The sequence below is a fragment of the Acipenser ruthenus genome, chromosome 23 (assembly GCF_902713425.1).
Source record: "Acipenser ruthenus chromosome 23, fAciRut3.2 maternal haplotype, whole genome shotgun sequence".
In the NCBI taxonomy this organism is placed as follows: Eukaryota; Metazoa; Chordata; class Actinopteri; order Acipenseriformes; family Acipenseridae; genus Acipenser; species Acipenser ruthenus.
This window is the reverse complement of record NC_081211.1, coordinates 25,481,991-25,498,267: the sequence shown is the minus strand read 5'-3', so window position 1 is coordinate 25,498,267 and position 16,277 is coordinate 25,481,991. Positions and strand designations below refer to the sequence as shown.

Genomic DNA, 16,277 nt, shown 5'->3' with positions numbered 1-16,277 from the left:
TGATTGTGAATTTAAGGGGTTTTCTGGAATAAATGATGTGTATATATATATTGTACTAAAATAAAAGCGAATGTTCATATACTGTGATTATAATAGAAGAAATGAAAACCTGGCCATAAAGGTACTTTCTATTTAGACTCAAAGGCACACAGCTTACACATTATTATAGCTGATGAACCTTTAAATTACAGGGGGTAAATAAACAATCAAGGAAAGTCTGTCTAATTGGCTTCAGTGGAAATGCTGTGACTCCTCTGATGTGCAGGCACATTGAAATTGAGATTTGTAGGCACTGTATATTCGGATTGCATTCCTCTCTTACTGAAATGTTTCATTAGAAAGTCACCTGGGCCACTGCTTTGCTCCTTCAAGCTGTTCAAATGGTTAAGCAGGAATCGATAGGAAATCACATATTGCAACCTTGTTTATAAGTATTAATGTTAGCCTCCGTTAACAGCCAATTTGAAAAGCTTTGGTGTTCAGACAGACTTTACCAAACTGCATCCCTTCATCTTCACAAAGCTTACTGGTGTGCTAATGTTTTTAAAGAAAGTCACAGCCGTCTGAAACACACTTAGTATATTGTGTTTTTATTTGGAAATAAAAAGACAGAAACAATACTTTTGACATGGGCCCTGGATAGTACTGGTAGTGTGAGGGGTTACAGGTACTTTGTGAGAACGGGGTAGGTGGTGCCTATGTGTTTCTGGTTATAATGATGGCAGACTATCTCCACCTCATACAGGCTGAATGTCACTTTCACGCGTTCATTGGGGGAGGTCAGGAAACAGAGTGTGTAGAGGGCAAACTCAAACTCCGGACTGACGCCAATGAAAATGCTCCCTTTGGGTTTGATCCCGTTCTTCCAGCTGAACTGAAGGGCCAGGATGTGTTTGTTGTCATCAGGCTGGCAAAAGAAGAAGAGGACAAGATATTCAGAGACCATGATTTTCCCATTCTTACTACTGTGTAGATTTTTTAAACATACCATACTATAGTATTACCGTGTACATCTTTTATAAGGCCTGTATATTCCCAGGAAGTATCATTGCCATTGTAACAACTGTAAATATCATAAAAAGACAAACTGCAAAACGTTATTTTGAAGCTATGTATCCCCTTCAGAATCCATTCCTTCTTACTTTTGGGGAGTTAGCATTCACACTGTACCCCTTGTAGTCAATATGCCCAAGCTTCTCTTGTAGGTATAACTGGATCCAGTTATGGAAACCAATGACTGTACGGCCTCCTCTGGTCTCCCCAACAAACACGTGTTCAAAGCCTGAAGAGTCCGGTCTACAACACAGAGAGAAAGAATCACTAAAAAACAGTAATATTTGAAGCATGATACGCAAAATTTTGTGCCAGTTTGTGGCAGTGGTGTAGTCTTAAATCTGATGATACCAGAACGCCACTAAAATATAGATTTTCTTAAACAAGAATTATTATACAAATTCACATTTTATTTCTACACTGAACTTCTCAAAACACATATACTAGGTAATGCATTGATCTAATTTCTACAAGTATCTTTCTCCATCTTGCACCACTGCTGCCATCGGCACGTTCTGGCTCGACTACACCACTGGTTTGTGGTACTGACTAACTGGAGGCCTAACCTATGAAAGCTAAAAAGAGGCAAACAATTTAATAAAGGAATCTGCTGCTGATGGAAACCTTTCTACACCCACACAAGCCCTCGCATGCTCCCCCTGAAAACCAGCCAAAACAAAAAACATCAATTACAGTACCATCACTCCCAGACCCACACCAACCCCCACACAAACTCTGCTTTCCACAGCAGAAATCATGACAAATCCATTTTAAATGAAAATAAGGTCAACACTTTTACATTTGTAGAATTCATGACAGAATGATTGAGGCTGCGTACGATTGTGAGTTGCTAAGAGACAGAGTTTAGGTGCATATCTTGTGCATATCTGTGTCAGTATAAGCTATGTTTTTCAATGTGACTGGAGGGTGGTGATGAAAATGATATGCCGCAGTGGTCTACCGGCTGGACCCTCTCCTGGCGTACAGCTCAAACCAGATGCGATAGAGCTGCTGTTTGAACTCCCCCGTGGTCTTCGGTGAGAGCTGCTTCTCCACTAGGTACCTGTGAGCAATCTGCAGGGAACACATCAACGAGAAGGGCTATGAATGGAGGTTCAAATGCAACTATTTTTAAATGGAGCCAGGCCAAATGGGAAAAAAAAAAAGTGTCAGTTGTTTTGAAACAACAAGGGGGGGATGTATAAATATATCCAAACACATTCTGAAAATCAGCACTAAACCAGGTCCCTGCTTCAGAGGTCATGTCTTCCTGAACACAGTGCCTATCACTGCTTAGAGGTGATGAAATGCAGCGCAGCCATCTCAAACCTCATAGCTCAAATAGGCTGCACGTACTGCATTCAGAGCAGTCAGGAGTGATGGGGTCACATGTTGATATGTTAGTGATTTAAAGGTTGAGCTGACTACAGAATGTAATACAGGCATTGCAATTTTTACTTATTCGAAAATTTTTCTTAATTAAAAGCAGATTAAGAATTTCAATCGCCTAAAAGTAGCAAGGGTTCTGCTTAAACAAGGGAGCAACCATTAACTAGCACAGTTCCTTTAAAAAGGTGGGCTCTATTGTATTGCTCCAAAAAATGACATTTTTTTTGAGCAAAACAAAAAATTATCTTTTAAACCATTTTAAAAATGCCCTCTCTTGGTGTATAACTAAAAAACATTCAAGAAAATCACCTTGAAACACATGGTTAGAGATGTTAGTTTACAGAACATTTACAGAACTGGCACCTCAGTCTGCACTGTTTAGATCCACTAAATAGACCCCATAATCTGGCAATGAATACTGTCTTGTTTTGACATCAGATGTCACAGTCGGAAATTAAGAAATGGTAGCTCACAGTGCTCATTTAATATGGAATGTTGCTTCGGTGTTCAAAGCCAACGCAAGTAACTAATTATTGACGATGAGTAGCTACCTTCATTGGTGGGGTGTTTATGATCGATTCCAGGAACTTATGGTTTTCAGCTTCCTCTTCCGGGGTCACGACCTCAGGTTCCCCAGCATCACTCTCATAGTTATCGAGAAGGGAGATGAAGGCTGCAGGGTGAGGTGCAATTAAAAGTGTTAGTCACTGGGCAGCCATCAACTAATTGGAACTGTGGAGAGGAAAGAGGATGGCTGAATCCAGTCAGACCAGTCTGCATTGAACACAGCAGGTGGTAATTTAGGCTCCAGTGTAAGTTATACAATATTGCATCTTTTTGTTTTCTTTGAATATATTCCACAAGAAGGCCTATCACAAGCCACTGGCCACGCAGAGGTTTTCCCAAAGCAGATATATTTACTGTGCTTAGATAGAGTGCATTGATAAATATCTTACCGGAGAATGTTTCCTTTTTAAAAATGTTCTCATTAACAAATGTGAACAATGGAAATGCAGCTCCATCGTTTCCATCATTGCAGGACTGTGTCAATCCAGCCTTACCCTAGAACAAACAAGACGGGGTTTGACAGGCAAACACACAAAATCTCAGCTGGGAGATGGAGAACATCCAGTTTGTTTGTTAAATATCATCAAATCATGACCGAATATCCTAACAGCAAAATGAACCGATTCCTTAAACACTGTACAACAAATACAAATTCTAATAATAAAACAGTAATTATGAATTAGCTTGACTGCCCAGTTGGATTTGATATGCATTTTTTGTCTACTTTCCTAATCATTAGTGTAACCCTTAAAACCTGGGCGCTATTCTTGTTGTGCTTAAAAACTGTGCCAGCTTCAAACTTAGGCCTCAACAATGTGCCACACAGCCTCACGGAGTACACATGAAGATATGTGTATGTGTTTAGGTAAATAAAACTGGGTTAATGGTTTTCTGGGGATAATGAAAAATGACCACTTGACGTTCCCAAGCTTCCAGGCCCACCTGCAGTGAGATCTTGTAGTCCAGGCCAGGCTGCAGGCGGCTCATGTCATTGTCCCACAGCTCCTGGGCCATCACTGATAAATGCAGATCCTTTTCAGTCATGGTGGGTCTTATGCCTGGTGCTGCAGGTTAGATGTAAATGGGTTTCAGTTTTATTTGTATGTAAAACTGCCCAGTAACAGGCTATCTGATATAAAATTGATTTGCTTATGTTTACCGCTACGGCCAAATGTTTTACATCACCCTATAGAATGAACTAATTTTGCTCAACACTGTTACTTTAACATATCGAATTACATATTGCTTTGCAATTCTCCATATGCTCATTTTGTGTTTTTTTTTTTATTACAAGATGTTAAATAAAAGATCTAAATTATATCATTTTTTTTTTTTTTTTTAAATTATGTCTCAATGTTAAAATTCGAGGTGATGCAAAACTTTTGGCCACGGCTGTATATATATATTTATCACTCGCAAAAATGACTAGAAATATTTACACAGGCCTTTAACATTACACTATAAATAGACGTGTCAAAGCCTAATACAAGTTTCATTCTGAGCAGAGAAAAACGCCCATTGAAGCCGGCAAGAAACAACTGTCATTTAATGTCAGGGCTCTTTGATAGTTTTTCATTGCTAGTTTTGTAGCGCAAACAGGCGTTTTTTTTCTTTCCAACTGGGCATATGACAAAGGCTTTTTACCCCAAAGTTTAAATGACTCCTTTTTTAAAAAAAAAAAAACAAAACACAAATTTATACCAATGATCACATGATTAGGCAACAGTATTGGTTATCAAACATTACTCAGTAGAGCGCATCACTGATTAACAAGCACAACTCTAGCAGCACTGAATCCATTCTTTTATTGTCTGCTGTTTTTTTAGCTTTAGAAGAACTAAACTGACAAATGCACGGGCACACACTCACCTTTTCCAGTCTGCAGCAAGCCTGTATATCTGTCTGCGTTGCCAGTAAGATTGAACAGTGAAACCTTCCTACGTGTACCTTGACTAACGTACAGGAGAAACACAAAGTGGCGTTCCTAAACCATGAGGCAGGAAAGGGACCGTTTTAAAGGGCTGTGCAGAGTCAGCAACTCCAGCCAAAGGGATTAAACTGCGTGTATTGCTTTTGAATCCCTTACAACAAATGAACTGTCTTTGTTTTCTTTAGTACGATATTGTTCTTTTCAGTCTCTACACACACACACACCAACCCACCCCCAATATCGTCAGTGCTCATTAAACATTATTCATGTCCCTGTTCCAAACTTTGTGCATCATTTGTTTCATATGTATTGCCTTAGCTTTTGGCTTGTATGAGGTAAATCCCCTTCCTAATCTGAAAGGTGCACACAGTTTCATTAACACTGCCACTATAGCCTTTTTACCTCCAAAGCAGAGAATTCAGCTCATTGTCCAGTCTCTTGAACCTCGTATCATCCAGGTTTTAGGAAAGAATGAATGGTTGGATTTGAATGTAAAGGATAAATCACCACCACGAATCGTTAGAAAAAAAAAATGAAGTTTATTAAATGCTCACAAAATATCAGTATCTTGTATTAAAATGGTCGAAAAATACAAAACTTTTTTTTTTTTTTCCACCAAACATTAATGCCACAGGTTTTTGATTGAGAGTTTTGCAATTGAGAAGCCGGCAACACTGGCAGTTTTTAGGTTTTAAAATATGAAAAGTATCTATTTAAAGTGAAATTCTCAAAAGCCATCTCTGCTCTCAGACACACATATATATATTATACCCTTCTGTGCAAAAGTCTTAGACATGTTGCATTTTTCTATTATGAGCATCAACAATTTACTCAAAGCCTCCACTAGTGTTTTCTACTATTAGAACAACCTTGACTTGCATAAAGAAGGAAATAGCTCGCATCACTCGATTTTCAAGGTGTGGTACCAGAAGCATAATCAACAAGTACAGAGAAACATCATCTGTAATTGACAAACCCAGGACTGGAAGACCCAAACAGCGGTCTAACAAGGATGAGCAGTACTTGAAGATAATATCCTTAAGGAATAGAAAGAAATGTTGAATTGAGAACAGAACTGGCAGAAGGCACAGGTGTCGTTGTCCATCAAATCAACAGTACGAAGATCACTCTTAAAATCAGGACTTAAAGCACGTGTTGCAGTAAGAATACCTCTGCTAAGAAAGGGGAACAAGACTAAAAGGCTAAAATATGCACAAGAACACAGAAAGTGGACTATGGAACAATGGTCAAAGGTGCTTTGGACTGTTGATGGATGGACACCGACACCTGTGCCTTCTGCCAGCTTTCTCTGGACTTTTGCACAGCAGTGTATATATAAATTGTACACAATGTGTTTCATCAACTAAGCTCTTCCAAGGGCTTCAGTCGCTGTAGGGTTTCCCTGGCGACGGCTTGACGTCAGTACTCTTTCCTTCAGTGCTGGACAAAGGCTCAACAAGTTTGTTGTGAACCTGCATCATACCTGAAAACAACAGAAAGGACTTCAATCTGAATAAAAGACCACTGTGATAATGGTAATTGATATCAAACTAAAGCGAAACTATCTCCATTATCTTATTATTTCATTTCTTACATGTTTAGTATCAAGTTACGTGTGTTCTCTTCTCTGTCTCAATAGTTACATTTGAAAATTCTGTTTCAATGAGGTGGGACAGATAATATGGCAGAATTCTGAATAGGGTGGTAGGAAGAGTCCTCTTAATTACCTTTGAAATATTTGACTGTTTTAACTTTCAGCTCTAGTGTGGCGTCCTCGTCACACACAAACAGTGTCTGGGGATGCTGCTGGAAGGCAGACACGGTCCACATGTGGTTAACGCCTTCCTCGATCGCCTTGTAAAGTGCGAATGATTTGTGAGCCCCAGTGATGACGATCATCACCTGAAATGGGAAGACAATAGAGAGTAGTTTCGAAGCATTTTCAATCTGTGCGGGTTATCATATCAGTTTATGTTGACTTTGCTTCCATGTCTTACAATGCGGCAGACAATGTCCCACAAGCATGTTCAATTTCTTGCAAAACTAGATTTTTTTGGTGAACAAAAATATAGCATCCCCAGGTGAATTAGGTAAGTGTAAAGGCACCTTTGATGGAATAGTTTGTAAACATTAAGTAAAATGGATATGTGAAAAAAGAACTGTATCATTGATATGAACAGTGGTTAAAACAAATGTGGCAGTGAAACAGTTATTTTTAACTGGACAATATCTTGTATGGTACTTAGAAAACTTGGAAAACAGCTTTGTACCAAGTACCTCTGCTTTCAGTGTCATTTCTAGTTCGTCCAAATTAACTGATCTCCCTATCTGTGGGGAGATTGCTTTGTCAGGGTCCTTTAGGACACAACATTTTTGGATATGCTACAGCTCCCCCTGATCCCATCTTGTGGCCCCTGCTCTAGAACACACTTGCTCCTGTTTGGCGTGTCTGCCTACCTCTCTGGCATCCATGACTGTTCCAACCCCAACCGTCAGCGCCATGGTGGGAACTTTGGTGAGATCCCCTTCAAAGAACCTGGCATTGGCTAGGATGGTATCGAGGGCCAATGTTTTCACCCGTGTCCGGGACACTAGGCTGGAGCCAGGCTCATTGAAGGCAATGTGTCCATCGGGTCCAATCCCTAAACAAGAAGACATTTTTTAACCACTAGTCAGGCATTCGAGGTGAAACATTTCAGAGGTTACAGGTTTTGCCTATTTAAAATGAGAAAAGCTTGCGTTGAGCGTGGAGCAAGGTTACCTCCCACAAAGAGCTCTATCCCTCCGGCAGCTCTGATCTGCTCCTCATAGGCCTCACACTCTGCCTGCAGGTCAGGTGCGTTCCCATCTAGGATGTGGGTGTTCTCAGCGCAGATGTCAGTGTGCTTGAAGAAATTGTTCCACATGAAGGAATGGTAGCTCTCAGGGTGATCTCTTGGAAGCCCTGTGAATTTGAAAATAAACAGATCAAGTTTTTTCTTTTAAGTGGCATTAATTCCACTTCAACTACAGTGTTGTCTGGTTCGAATTCCTTTGTAAATGAAAAACATGATCTCACTGCTTTCTCCCATAATAACAAAAATACGATATAAAAATAACATTGTGGGATGGGAGAGTAAATATACTGTAGCATACAGGAACTGCCACACTTCAAATAAAGACATTCTCCGGGGTTTCATAGGATTCAATTAAAGCAGACTCACCCACATATTCATCCATGTTAAAGGTCTTAACATACTTGAAAGAGAGTTCTCCCTTCTTGAAGTGCTCTATCAGCTTCTTATAGCAGCCCAGGGGGGTACTTCCTGAGCAAGACAAAAGGGGCAAGCAATTTTAACCATAAAAAAAAACACAAACAGATTCCTGAAGGTGATTTAAAGAGGTGCACAGAAAATTCACATTTCCCTTCGCCTGGATTAAATCAAATGTATGGCAATACAAAAATCGAATATACTTCTACCATAAAGTGCACATCTTCTATATGGAGACTGTGAGCTACAAAATGGTAGGGTAAAAAAATAATAAAATCCTCGAATGACATTAGTAGGCTGATTTATTATTATTATTATTATTATTATTATTATTATTATTATTATTATTATTATTTGCTTATTTAGCAGACGCCTTTATCCAAGGCGACTTACAGAGACTAGGGTGTGTGAACTATGCCTCAGCTGCAGAGTCATTTACAATTACGTCTCACCCAAAAGACGGAGCACAAGGAGGTTAAGTGACTTGCTCAGGGTCACACAATGAGTCAGTGGCTGAGGTGGGATTTGAACCGGGGACCTCCTGGTTACAAGCCCTTTTCTTTAACCATTGGACCACACAGCCTCCTTTACCTACCGGTGGGGAGCCCCAAGGTGAAGTATCTGTCTGGGCCTGGGTTGAACTGAAGGATTCGGTTTCTGATGTATTTGGCAGCCCATTCACTTGCCTGCTTGTAGTCATCAAGAATGATAAGCTTCATGGTAACAAAAAATCTGGAAAGAAAACATTAAAAATACACTGTATGTATCAGCTACAGTAAAGGCAAAGAAAGACTTTAAACTGTATTGGAGCAGCCCCACCTAAAAAGCTGAACTTTAGTCCTACTTGCTGTAGTTATAAACCATAAACAGTTTACAGCTACCAACAATTATACAACCAGGAGTAAATATATAAAACTTAAGCTTTAAGTCATCCCCCGTAATGCACTTCTCTTTATTGGTGTCATTGTATCCCTTTCTAGTTAACATAAATATGTTTTTAATTTTGCAAAAATAAAGAATGAAAGAAAACCCCTCCAAGAATATCATCAAACTGGCTTGTTGTCGGTAAAGGTATATAATGCTTTCTGCACGTTTTTTTTTTTTTTTTTTTTAAAAAAGCATGATACAGAATGTACTACACTAGATAATTTGTGTTAAAAACTTACAGTATCGCAGTGACAAATTATTATTATAATTATTATTTTTTCAAAATAAATCTTACCAGTAGTGAAGCGGGCCGTTTCATTCGCTTCTTTGTTTCCTTTTGTAATCTCTCAACAACCAGAACAGCTTTTAAGCAGCAAAAGTACATACAGGTAGTCATATGACTTGGGATCGTCACGTTAGTGTCCAAACGGGCTGATTCAGCAAGAGCCAGAGTCTGCCGTAGCCAGGAAGTGGTTAAAGACTTATTCCTAAGCAATTTATGATCACGTGCTAAATACTGAATATGTATTTGTTTTTACAATGAAGTTTGAGCCACAAGTTACGTATACCATTTTTACGTTGATTTTTTTAAATGCTGTCTAAGTATATTCTAATGACAACGTTAATGTACTTGTTTATTGTGCTGCCTGCAGACTTCACCAGCGGCACCACATTAAATGTAGAGCTGTTGCACAAAGAGCTATTCGGTTTGAGTATAGTGTTTTTTTCGCCTTTTAGCTCCAAATCGGGATTCGATTTTTTTTTAAGAATGGCCAAAAAACGTAACGTCATCCACATTTTACTCTATGCAGTCAGGAAACCATTACTTAAGAAATTATTTTGAAGGACAGTTCTGTGTGTTTGTTGAAATTTGACCATCTAGGCTGGATCCTGATTGCATAATACCAAAACTTTAACCAGTATTTTTACGGATCACAGCCATACTTTCTTTGAGTCTTTATTCACGACTGGATGTATACTCATTTAATCAGACAAGCCATTTCCCATGATGTCGTTTTGCAGTTCCTCCAATCAGGTGGCCGGGCTGTGAAAAAAAGCCCATGTGATGTAGTATGTCCTCTAACCTCCTGTGTTTAACGCCCATTCAGATTCGTTGACATTTGAGTAAGCAGTTTTGATGCACCTGCCTTTATTTTCCCACCAATCACAGGCCAGGATATATTAGTAGGTCACTATGATTCTAGATTCCAGATTCTAATGGCCTTAAGAGGAAGGAACCGTTTTTTAATTACATCACAACTGGGCTGGTTCCTTCTCAAGATATTGCTAAAAACGGAATGCATAATATGAAGGAAATGTGTGCATTTTCAAGAAACAGATACACAAACAAAGATTAGTCTTGAAATACACCATTTATTTTAGGGATAAATATATATTATCAAATAAAAACAAAGGCTGTCTGGTAGACCATTGCTATACATGTTAGAAAAAAGCTCCTCTCTAATATGTGAAGGAGCAATATGATCAGCAGCAATAATGTAATATTTCTTCTTGTATGTCTTAAAGAAATGCGTTATTTGCATGTGTTAAACAGAAGTAATGATAGCACAGCCCAAACACAAAGCAGCTAGATTACTGAACTGTCAGTCACTGCATGAACACTTTTTCCTTATTTGTCACACAATTTAAGATGTATATTTAAAGAAAGGATTCATTATAAATTTCCTTATTTGGAAAATGGTGTTTTAAAGGAACATGTGATGCAGAGTGGACATGATGTAACACAAGCTTGAGAAGCACCTGAAAGTGTGTACTAATCAGTATTGCCATTTAGTTATTTTTAATATATCATTAATATATGCAGACCATGTATATTCTGCCACTCTAAAATTACAAAAAACTATGTTTACAGGGTCAGACTACTGTATCTCATTCAGGTGTTTTGACTAATTTGCCTAATTTTTAAAACGGAATAGAATACTTAAAACAAAAAGTAACAAGTGATTTCTAACTTAAAAAATGCACAAAAAACATAGATTGTCTACTCTTTTGACTGCAGTCATGCTGAAAGTACCCATCAGATGCTGTTCATTGATTTTCATCTGGGGGTTACTTAAATATGAATGGACAATTAAAACCTTATTTGTGTTCAGTTTCATTCTTAAAAAATGGGCCAAGGCAGACAGCCAAGCTGTGTGCACCATATAAAACAAAAATATGTTTCAAGCCTCTTTTATACCCCTTGTACATAGTGTCGGAACAGTGCAGTTTTTAATTTGCAAATACCTAAAAAAAAAAACAAACAATAGACCTTCAAAGTGTCACATTTTGGAAAGAGAAATTAAAATTCCACGACCCGCAGTTTCTACATTTTGTAACATAATGTTTTACTTAAAACAGTACAAAATGCAAGTTGTTCAAGCTTCCCTTGTTACATTTAAGAAGCTCCACAGTATAAGCTTTGATGATGCCCGCTGTGTTTTTCCCTTAGACTGGGGGATCTACTGTTCCATTGTTTAACTTTTACAGCATGTGTTTGACAAGTAAAGGCATGTCGAATCAGGACAGAACGGGCAGATTCCTGTGACTGCAATCCCCTTTAACTTTCATATCAGTCATCTTCATCTTCTTCATCGCTCCAGAATGCACCATCCTCAATATCGACACCTTGAAACAACCTGACAAAACATAAAACATGTGTGAGCTTCACTTTCCACAGATCTTCTATTGAAGTTTACATTGATAGGAATATACGTCTCATAATTCCAACCTCCCTAACCACACAAAAAACAAAACAATGTTTACTGTAATAATGCCTTTAATGTGCGGTACAGATATTGTATTAGAAGGGACAACATTAAAAAAAATTAAAAATAAAATTCAATAATGACTTACTGGTTAAAGCAGGGCATAGTGCTGTTGTTGAAATGCCCATAGGGGTTGGCCCGTGACAGCTGACACATGCAAAGCCAGCAGAAGTACTGGTGGCAGTTGATGCAGGTCATCTTGTTACAGCCGTCCACCTTCTACAAAGCAAGAAGCACCTGTAATAATGAACTGAACAGCACACCACTGACTGCTTTACATGAATGGGGGACTGTGCTACCTGTGGACCTCGTCAGAGTTTGGATAACACACCTGTATGTGGGTACCACAGCTGGTTCACAAGTCAATTACCTGGGTGTCCGTATCACTGTAAGTGGGACTGTATTACCTGTCTTACACATTTTGAAATGTATGAAAATGAAGACAAATAAGGTATTGTATTGTAGATTCTTATTGAATTAACCCCCCTATACAGGCAGACAGTAATATATCTGGGACTTGCAGTTGGACTGCTCCATGGGACTGGTTTGCCACACAATCAGTACAAGTGATTCGTACAGAGACAGGGTTAGTCCCTCCCTTGCCTGTATGTGGGTGCCACAGCGCGGACAGGCCTTGGAGTTCTTCTCAAGCCAGTCCTGGCTGTGGGACTCCTCCACTGCCTTCTGAATGACCCGCTTCCCAAAGCGTTGCTCAAGGAATTTCTTCCCCTCGTCCGTCGACCCCAGGTACTCATCACGTAGGCCGCGTAGCTGCTCTAAAATTCAACAGGAAACTTATAGGGGTTACCAGGCCACAATCAGAATCTAAACCACCATTGTGTTAGGAACATCATGCTCCAGTGCATTTCAACGTTATTAAAATAAAGAGACTCCCCCTTACCTGCAGTGGTGCTGCAGGGTGACACCCCGTGGTAGGCCAGTTTACAGAGGGTACAGAATGCATACTTGCAGCCAGAACAGATGCCCATGGTACAGCCGGGCTCCAGCATCACTGCCGTCTCGCAGATCCTCCGAGGACAGTACACCACATCCGCCATCATGTCCAAGCTGGACTGGAGCAGCAGCCGGTCGTAGCGAGCGAAGAGCTCTTCTCCTACGAGGTCCTTCACCTGAAGAGAAAGGCTATTATACAGGATACCAAATACTATTGAAGAAAACCAATAGAGAAAAAAAAAACACATTGCAGGTTTTACTAGGAATTTTTTATTTGATACTAGTAGTGTGTAAAACTGATCCACTTTTGTGGTCAATGTACTTTTGTTTTTTTTTAAAGCAACAACAACTTACCTGTGCAGGTGTGGCCACTGAGGTGCACGTTGGTTCTGGACAGTTAAGGCACTGGACATTCCCATCTCTGATCTGGATCTGGAAATACTCCTTGAGACAGGCCTTGCAGTACACATGCTTGCACTCTTTAAAATCCAGGCACTCGGCTCCCATCTTCTCTGAAAAGCAGATGCCACAGACATAAGCCTTATTGTCGAAGGCCTTCTGCTGCTGAGTCTGATCGAAATCCAAGATCTGAGGAAGGATGCTGATCCTGGAGTCAGAGTCCTGGATGGCTCTTGGGTCCAGTGGTTCTTCCTTGGCATTGCTGTGAACGTCGTCAAGTTCGTTCTTTTTCTGCCTGCCTTCGGAGGGATTTTTAATTTCTAGCGGGGACTCAATGTTCAGGAAAGTGAGAAGGTCTTCTTTCAGGAACTGCATCCATGAGAACAGGACCACGCTTCCCACACTCTCCTGCCAGAGATCGTCCAAATGTTTGCAAACAGCACTAAGCTAAAGGGAACACCATAAACAGTCATCCCCGATTTCCATTTCTATTATATGATCTTGTCTCTACTCCTTCATCATTGATACAGTGTTCCTCCTTCTTTTTTTTACATCTATCCTTGGGCATTTGCTTTATTTGTTAACCCATAAAAACACACTTGTTTTGCAGTTATATTTAACGGACTAAAGGAAGTTATTCACTGCACTGAACTGATCTGAAAAAATACAACAAACAACTCAGCGGTTTTAATTATTCCTCAGTTTAAAAAAAAAAAATAATAATTCCAAACCTGAATTCTGGGAAGCCATTTGCAGCTCAAGGTGAATATGGGGGAAGAGGTTGATGGATAATCTGAAGGTAACTCAAAGTTCAACACGACTGGAGGTAGAAATGACACAGTGTGTTCTACCCTGTCCTTCTCCAGGCCATGCTGGTCTTGTCCTGGAATGAAGCAGGAATAAGTGGGCTCAGAGACAGCTGTAGGCTGGAGTGTTGAGAAGCACTCCACCTTGACAAGGGGCAATCAAGTTGTACAAATTGCTCTTAAAAATATCAGGTTAAAAAAAAAAAAAAATGAGAGCAAGTCTTTGCATTCTCTCTCATCTTTGACTGAGATTACAAATATGCAGGGGTCTAACAAACACTGACTGTTGATGGTTCTGGCGGACTGAAAAGAAGTGCATCTCTCCTAATATTTAGTTCAACTTTTTAGTTCACAAAATGATCATGTGTCCAACGAAGTTAAATAAAACAGGGGGTCACTTAATTTTGCACAGCAGTTTGAGCCATTCCAGAGCTTACTCAGACAAAGCAGAATAAGTAACTTGGAGGAAAGGCCCAATGTGGTGCAATGCAATGGGAGTCCATAATTATTCCCAGGTAACCAAATAAAAAGGTATATCTCGCTAAAGACACAATGACTAAGTAAGTACTGTACACAAGAGTAACTTACCGCTGACAAAGATGTTAAAGTCCTGAGGCAGCTGCAGACAGACCCGAATCTCCCCCCCTTGAGCAGACTCGGCCCTCCTAAATTCCTCCTCATGGTAGATACTCGCTAGAGCCAGAAGCTCATCCTCTTGGGCTTCTTGATCTTCCGAGGACATTTACATTCCTAAAGATACCACAATACCAACTCATTTACATTCCTAATGATACAACAATACCAGGTAAGGCTTCAGAAACATGGCAATTCCAGAAACCAACTAGATTCCATGTGGTCTGGAACCCCTGTTTGTCTTAATTATGAGACGCTCTGTTGGAAGTTGTACAGTAATTCCCTTGTACTCCGCAGAACTGTTAAACAAAGCCTTTTACCTTTTTTGTTCTGTATAAATGTACATTTTACTTAAATTATCTGGTTTTTTTTGTAGGTTATCTTTTTCACAAATGTTCCTTCCACAGTACAAAACTGCCTTGACTCACTTCTCATATTTATTTTATAAACATATGTCATCACATACTGTCAGATCTTATTGACTGAAGATTATTGAAACAAAAATTAAAACTTTGAAACATCCGTTTGTATTTTCCCCCCAAAAATGCTGAACTTGTAAGTGAACACTTGGGTTCTGAACTAAAACTGTAAACCTATGTAGAGGCATCAATACATTTTACAGACTGAGGCAGCTAAAGTGTCCTGTCTCAGGTTAAATGTATAGCCATTGTGTTGACAATACAGGCAAACAAAGCACTGCATGTGTTAAAGGTTGAGAAGTATTTTTAATTGGGAATTTTAAGCTGCGTTATACACATGTTTACTACCTAGCTATTGTAGCAGCGAGACGTTTCTATTTAGGGCAACATGTGTCGTTTTAGGTGATTGGGGTGTGTAAAAGTTGTTGCCAGGTATTTACTGGTCTGTGTCGTGTTAGTAAATCCAATTAATTTACTTATTATTACTCATTTTTATTCTTTTACAAAAAAAAATGCGTTTCGTGACGGACATGCATCAACGTAACAGCTTCATAATATGACGTTTCACACCCAGACTAGTCCAAATATATTTTACCAGATGTTAATTCAGTATAGATTGGATTTTGAAAGGCAGATCACAATACTTATGGGTTCTGTTTTGAGATAGGAATAAAATTATGTTAATTGAGGAGAGGAGGGGGGCTGTCAGAAGTAACATAAATAAATATCATACCGGCGTTTATGTAAAGCAGCTAGTTACACTATCCATGCGGCTACTCGTACTGAACCTACTTTTTAAAATCAGGAAAACTTAAATCAAAACAGTTTCTTGTTTTACCCACATGTCGAACTAAATGCACATATGATATATTATGGAAAATACTGTTAAAACGGATAGGGTTTTTTTCTTCTACTCTTACCTTGATCTTCCGCACCGACAAGAACACACTGCAGTAAGGGGAGGCGCCTGCACGCTGCAAATTGGTCAAAAAAAGTTGCAACACCCTCTGCAGGACTGGACTGTGCAATTCACCATTCTGTTGCTACTGTAATATTCTACGCGTGTTGCTGCTCAGCCGCGTCCTTGTCCCAAGCGGTTCTGTGTGTCTGCAACCTCTACCATTCCCCGACTAGTAGTGTATGTTTAGTGTATGTTCAGTGTGTAATATATATATATATAT

The 16,277-nt window shown here is 39.4% G+C and overlaps 3 protein-coding genes across 6 annotated transcripts; all 3 read right to left on the bottom strand.

The window, feature by feature from the left end:
• Positions 1 to 574: 574 nt before the first annotated feature.
• Positions 575 to 4,999, bottom strand: LOC117412866 (uridylate-specific endoribonuclease B-like). 3 transcript variants are annotated; one of them, XM_034021473.3, is made up of 7 exons: positions 4,879 to 4,999; positions 3,952 to 4,073; positions 3,399 to 3,504; positions 2,994 to 3,115; positions 2,015 to 2,127; positions 1,143 to 1,296; positions 575 to 907 (listed from the first exon to the last, which is right to left on the bottom strand). In XM_034021473.3, exons 2-7 carry the CDS (start codon positions 4,051 to 4,053, stop codon positions 662 to 664), a joined length of 843 nt encoding a protein of 280 aa, XP_033877364.1. In that variant the 5' UTR covers positions 4,054 to 4,073; positions 4,879 to 4,999; the 3' UTR covers positions 575 to 661. The 3 variants fall into 3 exon arrangements, with proteins under 3 accessions (XP_033877364.1, XP_058853266.1, XP_058853265.1); XM_058997283.1 differs by having other exon boundaries at positions 1,171 to 1,296; XM_058997282.1 differs by having other exon boundaries at positions 2,039 to 2,127.
• Positions 5,000 to 5,458: 459 nt separating this feature from the next.
• On the bottom strand, positions 5,459 to 10,107 carry LOC117973613 (glucosamine-6-phosphate isomerase 1). The gene is made up of 7 exons (XM_034926527.2): positions 9,413 to 10,107; positions 8,786 to 8,922; positions 8,143 to 8,244; positions 7,701 to 7,883; positions 7,397 to 7,581; positions 6,667 to 6,841; positions 5,459 to 6,422 (listed from the first exon to the last, which is right to left on the bottom strand). The coding sequence occupies exons 2-7, from the start codon at positions 8,907 to 8,909 to the stop codon at positions 6,322 to 6,324; spliced, it is 870 nt and encodes a 289-aa protein (XP_034782418.2). The 5' UTR covers positions 8,910 to 8,922; positions 9,413 to 10,107; the 3' UTR covers positions 5,459 to 6,321.
• Positions 10,108 to 10,470: 363 nt separating this feature from the next.
• On the bottom strand, positions 10,471 to 16,161 carry LOC117412981 (E3 ubiquitin-protein ligase RNF14-like). Of its 2 annotated transcripts, none has more exons than XM_034021657.3 (8): positions 16,017 to 16,161; positions 14,633 to 14,794; positions 13,970 to 14,121; positions 13,194 to 13,646; positions 12,787 to 13,015; positions 12,489 to 12,661; positions 11,974 to 12,104; positions 10,471 to 11,756 (listed from the first exon to the last, which is right to left on the bottom strand). In XM_034021657.3, the coding sequence occupies exons 2-8, from the start codon at positions 14,784 to 14,786 to the stop codon at positions 11,690 to 11,692; spliced, it is 1,359 nt and encodes a 452-aa protein (XP_033877548.3). In that variant the 5' UTR covers positions 14,787 to 14,794; positions 16,017 to 16,161; the 3' UTR covers positions 10,471 to 11,689. The 2 variants fall into 2 exon arrangements, with proteins under 2 accessions (XP_033877548.3, XP_033877547.3); XM_034021656.3 differs by having other exon boundaries at positions 13,194 to 13,685; positions 16,017 to 16,159.
• Between the last annotated feature and the right edge of the window lie 116 nt (positions 16,162 to 16,277).